Here is an 18,029-nt window from a genome sequence, read left to right on the forward strand (position 1 = left end):
AAGAACCACTCTCCGAGGACCTCTGTAACTTTGTTTTGGGATTTTGCTTTTTGTTGTTGTTGTTTTTTTTAGGACCCCTAAATGTTTCCAGATAATATTGATTAAAAAAAAACTCCTGGAAGGCCCAGTGGAAGAAAGCTGAAAGGCACAGACCGCCCAGAAACAACTTCCAGGTTTTTAATTATTCAATTATGCCAGCGAGGAGGAGCGCAGAGAGGAGGAGAGGCGGAGTGGGGGAAGCGGAGCGCGGAAGAGTGCGCCCATCTACGGATCATCCCCATTCATCACTGATTGGGAGAGGCAGAGGCTGGATCACTTTACTCCATTAGAGGGGCCCTGGGGGCGTGGCCATGGGCCTTCATTGTAAACGAGTTGGGCAATTGTGCGATCTGTCACCAAAAACATTCGGGCCTGTCGCAGTGGAGAGGGTCCGGTGTCAGGGGCAGACCTGAAGGTGCCTCTTCACTTTCACCTCAACAAGGTAAAGAGGTAGAGAGAGAGCGAGAGAGAGAGAGAGAGACTAAACATGACATCAGCGTGGGAGGATGATGGGAGAATCCTTTTACATGTCACAAAAGATGCTTATTTTCAAACCACATATCAAGCTTCCAAACCGCAAGTCACCGTCCACTGCTGTATCCCGGCAACAGGGCGAATGCCTGTGACGCTATTAAACTACAATTATCATCAAAACCTCCTGCGAAGAAATATGAAGCACTTGTCAAGCCACCAAAACCATTACACCAATCAACAGTTTAATGACAGTGCCCGCTACACATCTACACTGGACGAAAATTAAATGAGTTAAATCAATCTGGAAATGAGGTCACCCAAGCAATTTGCATCTTAAATAAAACACCAATTTCAATATTAAAATGCAGTACATGTTTACACTAAACTAAATAAGAGAAGGAAAGCTACACTCATTGTCTCAAGGATCTGCAAACTATGTTCCCGCAACGGCGGAGAAAACGAACCACTGGAAGTTCTGAGGCTGCGTTTCTGATGCTATGCAACATTAACTCGACAGCTTTGCTCTTCACCAACCTAGATCAATGGCAGCAATCAACTTTCATGTGATCTCAAACATGACAGGAACCGAGGGAGGAGGAGCTAGCCTTAAGCCGCTCACGAGCAAGAGAAGAGGTTGGTATGGCCTCCTCACCAAAATTCACACATCAGGAAACATCTGGAAACAGGAAGTGGAGAGTCTGATCTAAAGCATGCTAAAAGCTCCTCTCGTTCTGATGGATCTACAGATCATCTGGAAGACCTAACAGAACGAGAGCCGTAGGCATCGCACTGTACGAAAGCCTGCGGTGAGGAGCAGGGACTGTGAGGGGCCTCAGCGCAGACCACACCCCTCCTTAGTGTCATTTAATCTGTGATTCCATACATTTATCATCAAACGGAATCTCAAATGGATTCATGTACACCGAGGATCTGTTGGGCTAAAACACAGTTCACCAAAGGCACACCACTGCAACCTAGTGGCTACAAAAAGGTACTGACAGAGGCCAAGGCTTTTTGGGGTGATATTTACAAGAGGCTGAATGTAATTAGGAACTTTTGACAGCCCCGGCTAATTGGTGGCATTGACTCCCCCCGGGAGGCGTCTGTATTCAGGCTATTTTTGGCACTGGCACAAATCATTATTCACAGACCACAGAGTTCAGTAATGAATGGCATCTGAAACATCTCTTGTGACCACAGAAAAACAATACACCACAGCAAAGACAGGGTCCATGAACACCCCTTTCATTCCATCGCTCATAGCCATGTTTAATAATCAGAAAATCCCTCCAACATGCCCACCCAAAAACAAAAGGCTCGAGACAGGGTCCACATGTTTCCAAAGAGAGGAGTGCCCACAGTGGACATATGAGGGAGGGGGGGGAAGAAAAAAAAACCAGACTTCAAAAGTGGGGGAAACAATGAGAGAGATGATAGGAGGAGATACCGAGCAGGAGGAAAAGGTGGGAGAAGCACAGACATGGAGAAAGAAACGTAGTGAATAGAAAGCTATTATTACACGGACATCTGCTTTTGTTTTGGTTTGGGAGGACGAGCCGTGTTACGGTGGGGGGCTTATCGTTGGCATGCAGCGGGTACAGACCCAGAGGCCCCGGCTACATTAATCTAGATCAAATGTTCCATTGGGCCACAGAGGTCTCAACTTTCTGCCGTGAGATGTTCTCCGAGAGCCTGAGCAGGCCCTGCCTCATGCAGGCCACCGCAGGTCCTTCCTGTGAGATTCGGTGGTCTATGGGAGAATAATGAGCGGTAGGCGGGACGCCGAGAGGAGGGGGTGGTTGGGGTGGAAAGGTCGCGGCGCTCGGCCGCGTGGGGAAGAGACGGCACCTACCAGCTTGTTCTCCTGCATGTAGATCCTCTGCAGTCTGGGGCAGCCCTTGGCCAGCACCACCAGGCCCTCATCGCTGATGTTGTAGCACTGCCCAAAGTGGACGTCCTTCAGCTCTGGACAGTGCTCGCCCAGCTGCAGGAGGAACAGAGACGACAGACACCTCAGGCTCATGGACACAGATGTCCCGCTCAACCCAGTTTTCTTCCGGATGTCTCCTTTCCTCTCCGGCTCTCGCCGCCACCCCCCAAAAGCCGTACAGGATCCGGACGCCATTCCGGTCCTCCGGTTTGGTTACAGACCTGTTTGAGAGCGTGATCGGTCAGCTTGTCCTGGTTGCCCACATGGACCTTCTGCAGGAGCGGGCAGTGGGACGCCACCGTGCAGAGGGACAGGTCACTGAGCTGCTTGCAGCGGTACGCCGTGTATTTCAGCAGCCCCCGGCAGTGACAGGCCAGCGTGCACACGCCGTGGTCCTGGACGTTGCGGCAATCTGAGATGTTGATCTCCGTCACGTTCTGCCTACGTGACGCTATCTTCACCAAGAGGTCATCTTTCACCTGCACGGCAGCGGAGGGTCACGTAACCAAGCAAACATGTTTTTCTTTTTTCTATTTAGGAGAACAATAAAAGCCGGCTTTCAAATGGCAGATTATTTCGATGAATGTTCTTCGTAACCGTGAATTAAACACTTAAAGTGCAAACAAACCCACAAAAAAGTAGTGTGTTCAGTGTCAGTGACGTATACTCTGGCACTAACTTGTTGGAGGCCGCTGAGATCGATTTGCTTCCAAAACTGGAAGTCTAAGCAGAGGTCGCGCCAGTACTTGCAGACCAGGGAAGCACTCAGACAACGCTCCTTCACTGACAAATGAGAGAAAACCTGGAAGGAACAAAAACATCCACCATTTAAAACAACACATCATTAAAAATTCACACGCTCACCATAACTCTCTGCTTGGTTACTGCCACTGGGTGACCTGACACACTAATTTGTACATGACACAAGCCAAATGTAGAGTAGTTAAATGTACAGAAACTTCACCAACTTTCTTGAGAAGTGCTAAATTAGTCAGGAAATTCGGGGCTAAATCAACTTCCAGACACACAAGTCAAATCATTCATTTGAAGAGACACCTGTCAGGACTTGCCCATGTTTCACAACAAGTGCACACAGACCTTGAGCAGTATTGAAGAAGGCAGATGGTTGATGCAGGACACGTCCGCTCCCTCCGAGCTCTTGCCCTCCTCCGAGACGTCACTGCAGGACGCCGGGCAGGACGAGGAGGAGCAACAGCAGCAGCTCTCGGGGGTGGCAGTGCTGCTGGCGGGACTCTGGCCCGAGTCCGTCTGCAGCCCCACGCCCGAGCTGTCCTCCTCCGAGGACGAGGCAGAGGAGGAGGAGGCGGAGGAGGGGAGGGGCCGGCGCTGAGGCGGGAGGCCGCCGCCGTCCGGGCGTCCGTCTCGGGTGGTGCAGCGCGGCTGTTTGCAGGGGGCGGATCGCTGCAGCTCGCCGCACTTGCGTTTGCACACCATCTCGCCGTAGTCGGCGGGGACGGCGGGGGGTGGGGCGGCGGTTACGCGGAACAGCGACGGGGCGCCGACGAGCTTGGCCGGCACGGCGGACAGCAGGCTCCGGCCCTGGCCCTCCCACGCGGCCAGTTCCCCTGGCGACAGGAAGAACTTTGCGTGGTCGTCCGGCGAGCCCAGTGACGAGGCGTAGTGTTCGGCGAGTTTGGTGGCGGCTGCGGCTCCGGCGGTGCAGTGCCTGCTCTCGAAGCGTTGGTCGCCCTCGAAGCTCTCGCTACCAGAGCGCACGATGAAGCAGAGCATGCACGGGCCCCGCAGGAAGCAGTCCCGCCGCCTCTTCTTCTTGCGCAGTTTCCGGGTCCTCTTCTTCAGACAGTAACCATTTTTTGAGAGAAGATGGCCCATATAGATGACTCGCGTTAGCTCTGGCAAACAGAGTGGGCGTGAAAGCAGAGGTGAGAAGTGACTTTGCAAGCTTTATAAAATGCTACAAGACAAATGCGTTGCAAGCCCATTATGCAGACCCACTGCAACAATATAACTGGATACATTTCAAATAGCTGGCAGACACTGAGGTATGATTTTTGAATGAATAAAAAAGTTCTGAGATTTTGTGATGGTCAAGTGCTCAAGGTTTTTGTTGTAGCCTAAATAAATCTGATTTTATTCAGAGACTGAGCATACTCATCTAAACGGTGAGAGCCATCAGAGATATCAGGCAAATGTCAACTGTGATGCCAATGGTTCATGAAGAACATAAGAACTGATACAGCTCAACAGTAACCTTGCGTTAAAGATTTGTACTGTAACGGCTCTTGCTTAATCTGTAACATACAGCTCGAAGATAAATATTTTTCCCTACACGAGTATAACAATAACAAATACTTGACGACACCCAAATCATAGTAGTTCTCACCTAAACTATTCTATTTGCAGAAGCTTAAATTAGATTTAGGAAGTACTTTGGAGATTATGTAATTATTCTGATAGGTGATGTTTATATGCAACTATCTCTGCCTTAGGTTTAACAAGTGTGTAACGTTACACCTGTTAGCCAGCCAGCTAGCTCGAACCTGGGTTCGTGTACTGAGGGGTTCGTGTACTGAGGGGTTCGTGTACTGAGGGGTTCGCTCCATTAGCTCTGGTCGTTTCTAAACTGGCTTCACTGCCGTTGGTCTTGTTGTATAAACAGCCCCAGGTAGCTGTGCTAGCACGCTAGCTAACGTTGCTAAACAACACGCACTAAGTGCTCGTTGCTATGATAGCACGCGCGCTACTTCGCTAGTAAATATCGACTAGAGAATTAAAACTGTTATAGCTAGCTAGCGAGCGAGCAAGTGGCGAGTATTTACTCACCAACAGTTCAGGCGGTGTGGGCCACCTCTGTCTTGCGTTGTCATAATCCACCTATACAATAATAACGCAGCTAAAACACTGGCACAAACACAAGCTGCGGTGCCAGTACCATCTGTAGCTGCCTCATCAACTTGCCTCTTCAGACAGTACTGTTTGAAAACACTTCCGGAATTCCCGGAAGTCCCGCCCATATCTATGTAAATTGCGAGGTTGACTACGATTGTGATTGGCGGAGCGGCCTGTTTATATGCGTGCGTTGGTAGGTTTTCCTTTTTTTAATTTTCTGGTAAAGTGGCCTGTTTGTGTTTTGTGAAACAGGCGTTCCAGTATCGCGGATCGTAAATGTAATGTATTAACATCACAGTTACGATCCGCGATGTGCAACACATGCGATTATTAAAAAACCTGAATAGTTTGTTTACTGTAACAGTTTGACACTTTGGCTATACTTTTGTGTCTGAGATATAAAGAGCACAAGCGCGCTGACACTGGTGGGTTAATACTTTAGAGAACTGTTGCTTTGGCCGCCGTTGAGAATAGATCTGTCGGTGTACAAACTTTCTGGAAATGCAGAAGACGAAATGAAAGAACATTTGGGCTGGATTTAGCAATGATGGGCGTGAGTTCATTCATCCGACAAGAAAATACCAAAAATAGCATGGGCTTGCCGCTCTAGCTCCTGCAAAACTCCACTGCAGACATAGAGCAATGGCTGCTGTTTACCCAATAACGCAACAAATCACCAGTTTTGGGCCGCGGTCAAGTCTAGCCGCATCTGATATCTGTATCGCCGACGTAGAGGAATGCTTGGTATACAATCGACACGGGATTTGTACAACATTTAAGAGTTTATTCCAAAACAACAAAGCCATCATTATTTTTGTGAGGGTAAGATAACGTTTCTGGGGGGGGGGGGGGTGTTAGTTTTTTTGTGTTTTTTACATGTTATACGAAAATTGTAACTTTGCTTTTTTAAACTCCGAGGGACCACAATGGTACCTGAAGTCAGTACTTTTGCGTACACGAAGGGAAAAAACCGCAATTCCTGAATGTCGCGCTTGATGATGTCATTACGTACACATTCAGAAGTGGCGAATCTGTTGGTGTTTCCACTGCAAAGACTAATATACCTGATTGTTTACCTGGTTTGTTTTGACAGAATTTCTTGTGTTACATTTGTAAAGAATATGTTGAAGACCTAAGCAAAATACCACAGGAATTACTACTGGTGAGTGTTAATACATCATAGCGGGTGTGTGTTTTTAGTGCAATCCTCGATTTTCAAACCATGTCTCTTTTGCCAATGTAGGATTCTGGTGTCAGACTGATTGTGATTGGACAGTCGTCCTATTCGCATATAGAGGTTAGACGCACAACCTATCGGGAAATTCCAGTGACTAAATACTGATTCATATACTGTATTTATATACCCATTATTATATATAAAATGGGTGTATAACATACCTATTATATAACATAATTTATCATTTCTGTTGTAGCCATTCTGCATACTGACAAACTATCAGCATGAAATTTACGTTGATCCAGAACGACACATCTATAAGAAACTTGGAATGAAAAGAGGAGAGACATTCACCGAAAAAGGTGAAAAAAAAGTCTTGTTGACCACTTTACATTTCGGTATAACTTACTTTTTATTCAAAGATGCAAACTTAGTCTACTTAAGACTCCTATTCATTTTGTGGTGTTATGTTGGAGAAATATCAGTTACACTGTGTACTCAAGAAAATACATTGTTAAATATATATATTTTTTTCTTTTCTTGTGTGAAGCGCATTGAATTGCCAGTGTGTATTAAAGGTGCTATATAAATAACCTTGCCTTGCTTAAATGAGAAGAATTCACTCAGAATGCAATAAAGAATGATTTTGTGTCATCAGCCTCCAAGAGTCCACATGTAAAATCCAGTGTGCTTGGTGGCAGTATCAGGAGTATGTGGCGTGCCATGACCGGCCCTGCCTTTGACTTTCAAGGAGACCCTGTCCAGCAAGGGGGCGCTCTTATTGTTGGCCCAGGTAAGGGTGCAGTGAAAAATATGCTGCTGTATGTGTAACTTGGTGTGTATTTATATGCAAATCTGAGTAGTTCGAATCATTGTTCTTTTCATGTTTGCAGGACCAAATGTTCATGTTGCACATTTTGATATGAATCGATATGACCACGCCCCCATCAATTGGCTGCTTCAGCTGGCCGGAATGCAGGTGGTAGACTTCAAAGAGAACTCCAAGATTACTGACATCTGAGAAAAGCCACATTTAAGTTTTGCATCACACCGTACTTGTAAATATGATTTTAGCAGCATTGTATTGAATTAACTGAGAATATTTATAAAGATTGCTTAATAGTGTTATTTTCTTAAACTTTTTCATTTTATAATCAACATCAGCAAATTATTCCATAAATACAATGTTTAAAATGAAACCTTGTAAAGCTCAGGCTTGAAAATTGGGATCTGGATTACGTTTTAAATTTGTTATATTATGATATTTATTTGTTTATCCAGTACAAATAAAAAGTATATTAATTTTGAGTGCTATGCTATATGCGTTTTATTTAACACGTGCCATTTATTCCTGTTTGATGGACACCGATTGTTGTAAGCAGTTTGTCTATATCATAAGTTTGGGCAGCGGACTAAATATTTCTAGGGCCTTTAGTCTGTGCAGGGACACGGCTGCGTCGAAGGCGCAGGTGACGTCACACTGAGGGGATTCAGAAACTTGCCCTACAGACGTCAGTAGGAGAAAGCCTTGCTAAAACATTTGAAGTACGCTTTAGCTTTTGGTGCGACAGTAAAGGAGAGCATGCCGAATACATCGCGCAAATCGAACGGGCTTATGATCGAGCACTTCAAATTCAACCTGAAATGCCAAATTTTACTGCGTGAATAAAATAAGTATGAAACGCAAGAGCGACCGACGACCTGAGTCGAGAAAAAGACTGTGCGCTGCAAAGAGGGAAGAGGCGGAGCCGAAGTCTGACATTTACGTCGGAATAACAGGTAAACACACTCTTACTGCCGTTGTTTATTGCAGCTATATCACGGAACTTGCATTCAAACTGGCGTAGAAAGCCTGGCTATTGTTTTAAGACAGTGGAGACCGTGCAGTTTCAAAGGTTTTGGTGAGCAGGGTGCAGAATGCGTGCATAGTCTACTAGTGAACACAACATTGGTTTTATCAAGTTATAACGCACATAAACTTTACGCTTGATAGCTCTTTTATGTATCCATGTCCATGTAGAGGAATTCGGAAACTGTGGGATACAGAATGCAGTGTATTAGTGTCAAACGACATGTCCGTTTATCTAAAAAAAGACTCAATCGTCACATTATTTGAAGAATCGTATATCAATATGGGATATTCTATTCCGAAATTAAATTATTACGAGAGACAGCCAGCAATGGATGCATGCAATTATTTTGCAGCTAAAGGCAATAAATGAATGACAGTTCCACAATAACAGCTTTGTCCTCTGTGTTCTCTGGGGCATTGATTGGATCATTCCATATAAATCATTGGACGGTAGGTAACTACTTTGAGAATCAAAGCTTTTAGGGAAATGCCGTTCTATTGGCCAGCGGAAGCTTCTCTCCTAGCAACGGCTTGGGCAACGTTCCAATTAGAATCGCTTATGCGCCGTTTGTTGAACTTAAAATTCTGTGGGGGTGACCTAAAATGATTGATGTCGTAGCAGTGCCTCTCGACCAATAGTATTTCAGGAAAGGGGGTACGATTGCGCAGCGTTACAATTCAGTAGGTCGTATATCCGTCGCAAATCTAATGATAATTTACAGGGGACGAGATTTAAAGCCTATCGTTTTGAAGTGAGAATTAAGTGCTGGTTTTACATAAACGACGAAGTGTTGCAATGTTGGGGAGTTCTTGATGGGTAACGTTGAGATTATATGGCCTATCCAGCTTTTTTAAGGGTGTAGTGCACACGCTTAGCAAAAGTTAAGAACGGAAGCAAAATTTACTTTTACAGTGCAACAGTGTATTTTATGCGGCATATTCTGAGACATTTAATTTGTGAAAGTGACCAACATAATATAGTTACACAGAACTAGCAAAACTCTGGTAAATCAAGTTTGTCAAAAAAGCTTTTTATATTACCGACTCGGCATGTCTAAAGAAAAAGGTGATCCTTTTAACTGCGTGGAAATCATCAAAGGTGGGTGTTTATTAGTTCTCAAACTATTTTAAAATACTGTTAGAAAAAACGGATATTTTCATTGTCTGAAAGGGCAGTTTCCATTGAGCAGTGACTTCCGGGACGCAAATTCAAATCTGTTTGCACGTGCCATGTTTATTTTTTGTGTTTATTGACAGCGTTTCACATTAACGTCCGCTACTACTTGTTAATTCTGTGATGATTACCAGAGTTCGTGTTTTATTTTTCAGATCAGTTATATTTCGCTATCCTTAATCAGAAGATCAGAAGCACCCCGGAGAAACACTATTTTTGCGTAGATGAAGAACTCTCCTATGAGAAGTAAGACCTGCCTACGTGTCTCTTCATAGGGCAGTGAATGTTCTTGGAGGTTTATCCTTCAACAAAACTGTTAGTGTGTGTATATTTGTTACATACATTATTATTTACATAATTACATTAATATATTACTGTTTATAATTATTACTGTTTATAATGCATTTCTGTTAATATCGACATACACTGTTATTATCTTCTCTGCAAACAGCTTTTATGCGGACTTTGGTCCGCTCAACTTGGCAATGTTTTATCGCTTCTGCTGTAAACTCAACAAGAAGCTGAAGGTAACATGTTACAATGTTACGTTTACCTGTGTTTGCATTTCAATCTGTGAAGATCCACATCATATCACAATGGTTCCACATACAGAATTGAATGCGGTTATCGGTATAAATGTTCTCATTTTAGATTTTGTTTCTCTATAAACAGTCTTTTGCACATGCCAAGAAGAAAATTGTTTTCTACACTTGTGGTGACAAAAAGAAACAGGCGAATGCTGCCTATTTGATAGGGTCTTACACTGTGAGTATTGAAGGACTATGATATGTAGATCACCTAGTATGCATGGGATGGTTTCAAACATATAATTAAAGTTAATAAAAAAAAAACTCACTGTAAGATGGCAGTAGGGCTTTTGAGATGTGTCTTAAATTACTCTTTCTTCTTTTGTAAAGGTGATGTATCTCCAGAAAACACCTGAGGAAGCTTACAGCCTTCTAGTGTCTAGGAATGCTACCTATCTTCCTTTCAGGTAAGTTGTTTTATGTAGTTAAATGAGAAGCGTGTTCTTGTGTACACTGGTAAACATATTATGATTTATTTGTTTACTTCTGCAGCTGAATGCTTCTAGAGAACATTGAAGGTCCTCTTTTTCTCATTTTGCAGGGATGCCTCGTTTGGAACTTGCATGTTCAATCTGAACATCCTTGATTGTTTACGTGCTGTGCACAAGGTAAACTGCACGCTTGCTAAAAGGGCCCTCACCTTTCATTCGTATCCTATCCTGGTTTACGGTATATCTGCGATCCCGTTTGTTTTGCATATCTTAGGCTCTGCAGTTTGGTTGGCTTGATTTCTCCAACTTTGACGTGGAGGAATATGAGCATTATGAGGTAAGGAGATCTGATCCTGCTCTGATTATGAAAGAAAATAGGTGTGAAACTTGACCACGGGTGTTTCCTCAAACTGAGCATCACTGAATCCAACCACTCCACAGAGAGCGGAGAATGGAGATTTCAATTGGATTATCCCAGGGAAATTCTTGGCTTTTAGCGGTCCACATCCAAAGAGCAAAATTGAGAATGGTATGTTGGGAGAATGTAGCTCTGCTTGAATGATGATTTCTCTTCATAGGTGGTTGCTGCATAGATGTTTGTAAGGGTCTTGTTTAATGGTTTCCACAGGTTACCCGCTCCATGCTCCTGAGGCTTATGTCCCGTACTTCAGGAAGCACGACATCACCACCATCATACGCCTCAACAAAAAAATGTATGATGCCAGACGCTTCATAGATATGGGTTTTGACCACCATGACCTGTTCTTCGTTGATGGGAGCACACCTACCGATGCCATTGTCACCAAGTTCATGAACATATGTGAGAATTCTGATGGTGCCATAGCTGTCCACTGCAAAGGTAAAATGCATCCATTTTTACATAAACGTTCGCTACATTTCTCAGTCAAAGCATTGTGTGCTTAAGTAGCTCAGAAACACTGACCTCAAGTGAATTGTTCACCTGCAACCTAACTGTATTTGAACCATTGTAAAGTGAAACCATATATACACGCATGTATAGGTGAGGTGAGGTGGGGGGGGGGGGGGGTTGACTGTTTTTAAGATGAATCCTTTCTTGTTGGTTTGTGTTAATCTGTCGTTTTTCCAAATAAGAAATGGCTGCCTTTGGAATTACATTAATGAATGTTTGTTAATGGCAGTAAATGTGGGTTTCAGCTGGACTGGGTCGCACAGGCACACTGATCGCTTGCTACATGATGAAGCATTTTCGACTAACCGCAGCTGAGGCCATTGCCTGGATCAGGATCTGCAGACCTGGCTCTGTGATTGGACCACAGCAGAACTTTATTGAAGAGTGAGTGGTCTGTTGCATTTGTTGTGAAACATTCGGAAGTTTGTCCTTTCTCAAATTCCTCTTGAGATCAATTGCCTAAACTAACCTGTAACATTAATATTCAAAGTATCTAAAGTATATAACTATGCCACCAAATAACTGTATGTCACCATTAAAAGTTCACGTACTACAGACACTCATGGCAGTTAGGGGTGCACGATATGGACTAGAATTGCGATGTGCGATAACATTATTGGATATCCCGATATCAATGTGAACCATGATAATTTTAAGATTCAAATACAGAAATGTAGTGTCTCTCTGAACAGCAGCACGTTAATTTGTTTTGATTTTTACTGTGTAATGAATCCAGAATAATTCCAAATATTTTGCAGGTTTATTCAACAATAGATTCAATCTAGGTTTATACTTTCACGAGTGACCGTAGCGCGCGACTCAGCACACCTCGCGTGAACCTCCGAGAACGGCGGAAGTGTTTAATCTTGCCGTGTCACATTCTTTGCAGTGTTGTCCGAAACGATATGTAGGCCTAGTAGTAGAAAAAAACACCCCTCAAATACAGAGGAATGAACATTTACCTGACCAATTTTAATGTTACTTTGTGTTTCAGGTTTGAAAAGTGCTGGAATTTAGGTTAAAGTACTTGAAAATGCTTGAAATTGTAACTACTTAGTTTCACAACAAATAGCTGTCTAACTGAATAGTTCTCTTGTATTACGTTAACAAATACGAGCCTCTTGTAATTCCAGGACGAAACATGAGAGAACGTGAAGACGTTAAGATTGGGCGTTTTGAAAATAAAAATAATGTGATTTAAAAAAGTGAATTATTTCAAATCATTTAGAGTATATGTATAAATATTTAACTCAATTAAGTTTAATGTGCTGGGAATTATTGAAATGGACCTTGAAAGTGACGTACAAGTGCTTGAATTCCACCTTGTATAGGTGTATGAACCATTGATCTATATTACTATTATTAGTAATATATTATATAATTATATTATATATTAGTAATATAGATCAGTGGTATGAACCCTGCAAACATGACTGTTCTCATTGCGCTGAGACGCGGCGTGCGCAAACTTACAAAATTCAAGAGGTGCACGACCTCGTGAATCGACAGCGCGCGAGGCCATCGTGCACGAGCGAAGCCACCGAGATTGTTACTTTCGCCTCGCGGACCCTCACACCGCGTCAACTGTAAACCAGGCTTAAACCAAATCGTGTGTCTGATGAGCGTGTTCACCTCACTCTGCCTCTTGCCTACTTGCGTCACGTGATCATAGTCTGCAGCGCAAATAGGTCCCTCTATTGCTGGACGAGGATAATGCAATTTGAGTTTGCTGTTATTCAAGCAGTTATTGTGGCTCTTTCGATGTGTTTATCGTGAAACTTCATATCGCGATAACAATAAAAATACGATTAATCGTGCAGCCCTAATGGCAGTATAACACCTTGATCAGGCTTAATTCGTGTCTTCTTGTTGTCGTTGTTAAGTTGTACTCTTAAATGATGTCAAATTATAACAAATTATGCTTGTTTTATGAGTGAAGATATTTACTACTAACAGCAACCATTGCCAAAACTCAACAGCAAGCAGGCCAGTCTTTGGGCTGAAGGTGACCTGTACCAGCGGAAACTGAGCAAGCAGGAGAGTAGCTTGTGCATGGCGGCTGTCACGGGAATACTGTCGGGGGTGGATGACATCTGCATCCATGGTCCAAACAAGAACACTGCACCGAGGAGAACTGAAATGGTGAGAGGTTTGGAAGTTTGGGACAAAAACCTTGGCTGAGTTGCTCAGAGCTGCACGTGGGGGAGTCCTCCAAACTTACATGAGTCAATACACCTCTTGAATTGAGTCTCAGTCGAGTCACAAGCACACATCTCATTTAGTGCTGTTCTGCCCCTCTGTGCGTTTCATGTTGTGACAATGTGCAAACGAAGGCTAAACTGGCTGTGATTTGACCCTTTCCTCAGTACAACGATGAAGGTGAGGAGCGCCATGGTCTTACACAAGGTGACAAACTGAGGGCGCTGAAGAGTAAAAGACAGTCTAGAGCATCCACAGGCTCCTTATCGTAAGTACCCCTCATCAAACCAGTAGACCACCCTCATGATGCACATTCAGTCACCGTGTTGGGAACATGCTATTTGGATTTCAAGAAGGGGAGAGCTTTCTTTGAATTTGCATGTATCCAGCACCAACAGCAAGATTTCTTGCACGGTTCATATCAGTGGGCAGTGGGTCAGGGGTCAAACCATGTTAAAAGAAAAAAAAAACATGATCATAAAACTCGGTAGGTTGGATTCCACCCCCATTACACACATCCCAAAACTACACCAACCTGCCCCCCAGTTCTGATAAGTGAACACTGGTGGAAAAGAAGGGAGATTACAAAAGCAGGTAAAAATGCAGCACTGTGTCCTGCTGGACGTGTGTGTGTTGTCTGGTATTGAGAAGGTAGCAGAGCTATGTACGGCTTCCCTAGTGTTGGTTTGTTTTCATAATTCTATAACACTTCAAGGTATATTATTCACATTTTGCTTTTATGTAAGTATGTAGCTTTGTAATCTATGAATACAGGCCATCATTGTTCAGTTTAGTTCTTGGCATAGTAGTTGATGCAGCATTATTGAATGCTATCAACAATCTTTATCCAAACATGTATTTCTATAGATTTGGCCTGAATTTATTGCTTATATGGAGATAAAGCTTGAAATATACTGTGGCACAAATTAGCATTGTCGCTTTATGTTGTTCTGAATATTGTTTTGATTGTGTCGTTTGATGCAATAAGGATAACTATAATAGAGTTTAATGTATATATGGTGGGGTAATTGTATGCAGCTTGGTATGAACCTTTTTGTTAAATGTAGAAAATTTTACAAATTGTATAGGTTATGAATAGGTTATTCTTATCTATGTAATGGACAAACTATTTTTATTTTATTAAACCAAATAAAGTGATAGACTGGGTGGAGTTTTTAAAAAAGGGAAGCTTGACACTAAATTCTTAACAACCATAAAATATATTTTGTCCTTATAACAGCTTATACTCTTGGTTTACCAACACCATCTAGCTTTTCTTTTTCAACATGGTAACCGTATTATTTGACTTGCATGCTTGCATCTGGTCTTGCGGAATATAGGTTTTGTGGATATGCTCCAGGTACCTTTTGCATGCCGGATGGTGCTAACACCTTGCATGTATAACCCTTTGTTGTGTAGTACCCGATGTGTGTGGCGCTGTCCGTCCCGTCCTGTCCCACACCTCCAGGTCTGCAGAGTAGACCAGCCCAAAGACGCCATCTACACCACATACAGCACCCACTGCTAGCATTAAAACCTGCATAGTAACAACCAGGCAAATAAACCTTGTAGAATATGACTCCTCCCATTTCCCAATGAGCACTGCAATGCTTTCTTTCCCCTGGCGGTGAATCTTGAGCTGGTCTGCTCTTGGGGGTGGGGTGGGGGGGGGGGGGGGGGGGGGGGACTGAAGCATCTCGTCTGGGGATATGTTGTCTGTCCTTCCTCTGTTGCTCTGTTTGATTGAAACTGTCCCCTCCCTCCTCTATGTCTAGATGGCTGGTAGCTATGCTGGTTTCCTCTCTTTGTAGCCTTGTCCTGTGGTGGCTGTTGCTTGGCCTCCCATCTCCAGTCCTCCATTACTGTATGCACACGTTGGGATTGTAAGTGCTCTCCCCCGTCCGTCCGCCCCCCCTCGCTCCCCCCCTGGACATGGACATGCTGTAAGTGTGCTCACGTCTCCTTTGAACGATTCCTCTTCCCCATTTCAAGGTTCTCTGCAGGGCTGTCAGAAATCTCTCAAGGCAAATGGTTACATTTATGTGTAGCCATGAGTGTAAAAAAAAATCAAAATAAAATAGTTGATGCGAAATGTATTTCCTAAGGCTCAGAAATAGCAAAAATTACTGAACTTTGACAATAAAACATCTTTGAAGTTTGGGCCAACAGAATGACTGATCAATTTGATTTTGTACTACGTTTACTTAGCAAACATACAAAGTGGCTGGAATTCTTGTCATTTTGGCTAGTACCGTTGCCCAGATCTGTTAGGATGTTGCCAAACTGACTGCATGTGCTCAGCTGCCATTACTATGCTATCTGTAGTCTCCCTCTTGTCCGCTGTGTGCAGTTTTTCCCTAGTGATTTGGAGACAAACGTGTTAAACCACTGTTCACTGAGGGCTTTGCTGACACGGAGGGGGTGGAGCTGAGGTGAAGACCTCCTCCTGAGAAATGCCCTTTAGTAGCTCTCAACAGGAGGGGGCACAAGGTTCATCACAGAGGTTTAGGAGCAGTGACGTGGCTTCCACAGAGTGTTGTTGCGTCTTCCTCACACTGATGTGTCTTTTTGCTGCAGGTTGGAGGAGAACAAAATTCACACCAGGTCAACATCTCACTCATTGAGGTAATTGGTTGTAATTAGAAGATTCTGGCTGTGTTATCATTATATCATGTATTATTTATATATTTTATATCGTGCACACAGAATAATTTTGCAGTCAAGTGCTCAAGGCTGTAAATCTGCGAAGTCTTCAAATCCTTCGGACAACGCAGATGTTAGGAAAAGAACAAGGACCTCGCATGTCTCCAAAAGGTCTAGCAGGTAGGGACTTCTATTATAGCCACAGGCTGTGGAGCAACGGGTCGAGATTAATCCCAGCAGAATTATTCTGCGATGTTTTGCTCTCATTCACTTTGTGCACGTGGTCTATTCCTTTCCCCTCAACAGCCCATTGTTACATTCCAGACTGGCAAGGTCTTTAGGCAACTTGCATGTAATGGCCAGTGAAGAGAACCGCACGTTCTCTGAAGTTAATCCAAGCCCTGTGGCAACAGATATCATGGGCAACCAGTCGAGCTTAAAGCATTTAAGACCAGTCAACACTGAGCATCTTGATGGTTCTGCTCCTTACCCAATCCAGCAATGTGGCCACAGCCTGAGCCTCTTCGACTTAGTAAGTCAATAGCAGCGCCCCTGTATGACAAACTGCTTCAACAAACAAGTCTTCAAGCTACCCTTTTCTTTACCTGACTTCCTGCATGACTCCAGCAGGTATGGCTATGGCTTGGGCACTTTTTTGCCCGCTTGCCGAGATTTCGCATTCTGCCAAGGGGGTTCCAGTGTTTTAACCTTGCAGTGAGCAAGTTTATAATTTAGTATGTCTATTTTTAATAGTAAAGATGGTAACCAGGTAACCTCACCTCCTGCTAAACCATTGAGACCCATTGAAGCTTTTCATGGCTCTATAATGCACTTCCAGTGCTCTGCTCAGCAATTCTGGTGACCAACTTTTGTAGTTTTAATCTGCATGTCTGTCTCTCTCTTCTCTCTCTAACAACCCTCCATGTAACAGAGGAGCTGTCTACAGAAGAAGGAAAACTCTACACTCTTTGCAATCCCTGCGCTTTACAAGACTATGGTACTTCACTCTGTTCTTCCTCTCTCTCTCTCTTCCACTTCCCACTGCTTCTGCTCCTTTCTTTAACCATTATCAGTATGCATATTTTAATAAAATTCAGGTTCTTCTATATGTTAAGTCGAATATTTCTCTTTCCACAGTCATTCCATCCCCAAAGCTAGAACGCCACTCCTTCGCTAAAGTGTTTTTTATTTTTGTTTGTTTTTTCTTTCCCAAGACCTATGTAACTTCAAGTGTACGTTTGTTTTGGTGGTTTTGGCAAGATCAGTTGTCAACAATCTTCTTTGGATTTCTTTTTAAGTGCTAGTATCATGACTCAAAAAACTTCTAGGAGGTAGCATTCTTGCTAACAATGTTTTACATAACCTACTTTTGTCAATAATATTCCACTCTGTGACTAACTAAAATAATGTAATGTGAAAGTTTTTATGTTTAACAATGTGTTTGGCAGCTGATGGCTGTATATAAGCAAATATTTGATAATCTAAAAGACCTGATGTAAATTTTTACCTGTAAATACTTTATAACTTTTATTTTGCCAAATTGTTCATTCATGTATTATCATGCTTCTCATTTCCTAAGCACATTTATATCTCGTGTACTAAAACCTGGATCACATGCTTTTTAAAAAAGTAAATCCATCATTATCTAATGTAGTTGTAGACTTTATTTATTTATTTTTTACTGTTTCTATTATTTTAAAATGGTCTTTTATATCCTCTTT

At 43.1% G+C, this 18,029-nt stretch overlaps 3 protein-coding genes across 8 annotated transcripts in view; 2 read left to right on the top strand and 1 right to left on the bottom strand.

Annotated features, from left to right (window-relative positions):
• The window catches only part of fbxl17 (F-box and leucine-rich repeat protein 17), a 180,468-nt gene extending 175,065 nt beyond the window's left edge, over positions 1 to 5,403 (bottom strand). Inside the window, exons 1-5 of the mRNA XM_077003537.1 lie at positions 5,249 to 5,403; positions 3,542 to 4,317; positions 3,123 to 3,245; positions 2,665 to 2,922; positions 2,366 to 2,497 (exon numbers count right to left, since the gene is read on the bottom strand). Of these exons, the coding sequence (XP_076859652.1) occupies positions 2,366 to 2,497; positions 2,665 to 2,922; positions 3,123 to 3,245; positions 3,542 to 4,297 (1,269 nt within the window). The 5' untranslated portion in view covers positions 4,298 to 4,317; positions 5,249 to 5,403. The remainder of the gene's footprint in view (positions 1 to 2,365; positions 2,498 to 2,664; positions 2,923 to 3,122; positions 3,246 to 3,541; positions 4,318 to 5,248) is intronic.
• Positions 5,404 to 5,528: 125 nt separating this feature from the next.
• Positions 5,529 to 7,799, top strand: prxl2c (peroxiredoxin like 2C). Its single transcript, XM_077003538.1, has 6 exons — positions 5,529 to 6,136; positions 6,408 to 6,476; positions 6,558 to 6,611; positions 6,748 to 6,853; positions 7,150 to 7,284; positions 7,385 to 7,799. The coding sequence occupies exons 1-6, from the start codon at positions 5,957 to 5,959 to the stop codon at positions 7,510 to 7,512; spliced, it is 672 nt and encodes a 223-aa protein (XP_076859653.1). The 5' UTR covers positions 5,529 to 5,956; the 3' UTR covers positions 7,513 to 7,799.
• A 177-nt stretch (positions 7,800 to 7,976) lies between these two features.
• On the top strand, positions 7,977 to 17,957 carry cdc14b (cell division cycle 14B). 6 transcript variants are annotated; one of them, XM_077003539.1, is made up of 17 exons: positions 7,977 to 8,270; positions 9,673 to 9,763; positions 9,969 to 10,044; positions 10,190 to 10,282; positions 10,435 to 10,511; positions 10,646 to 10,712; positions 10,810 to 10,872; positions 10,977 to 11,064; positions 11,164 to 11,394; positions 11,712 to 11,850; positions 13,446 to 13,608; positions 13,833 to 13,933; positions 16,243 to 16,290; positions 16,372 to 16,488; positions 16,615 to 16,840; positions 17,240 to 17,305; positions 17,446 to 17,957. In XM_077003539.1, exons 1-17 carry the CDS (start codon positions 8,168 to 8,170, stop codon positions 17,464 to 17,466), a joined length of 1,770 nt encoding a protein of 589 aa, XP_076859654.1. In that variant the 5' UTR covers positions 7,977 to 8,167; the 3' UTR covers positions 17,467 to 17,957. The 6 variants fall into 6 exon arrangements, 5 of the variants coding, with proteins under 5 accessions (XP_076859654.1, XP_076859659.1, XP_076859656.1 ...); XR_013130525.1 differs by having other exon boundaries at positions 7,978 to 8,270; positions 16,615 to 16,938; XM_077003540.1 differs by lacking the exon at positions 7,977 to 8,270 and adding an exon at positions 8,971 to 9,442.
• Positions 17,958 to 18,029: the final 72 nt, after the last annotated feature.

Source organism: Brachyhypopomus gauderio, chromosome 4 (assembly GCF_052324685.1).
Source record: "Brachyhypopomus gauderio isolate BG-103 chromosome 4, BGAUD_0.2, whole genome shotgun sequence".
NCBI lineage: Eukaryota > Metazoa > Chordata > Actinopteri > Gymnotiformes > Hypopomidae > Brachyhypopomus > Brachyhypopomus gauderio.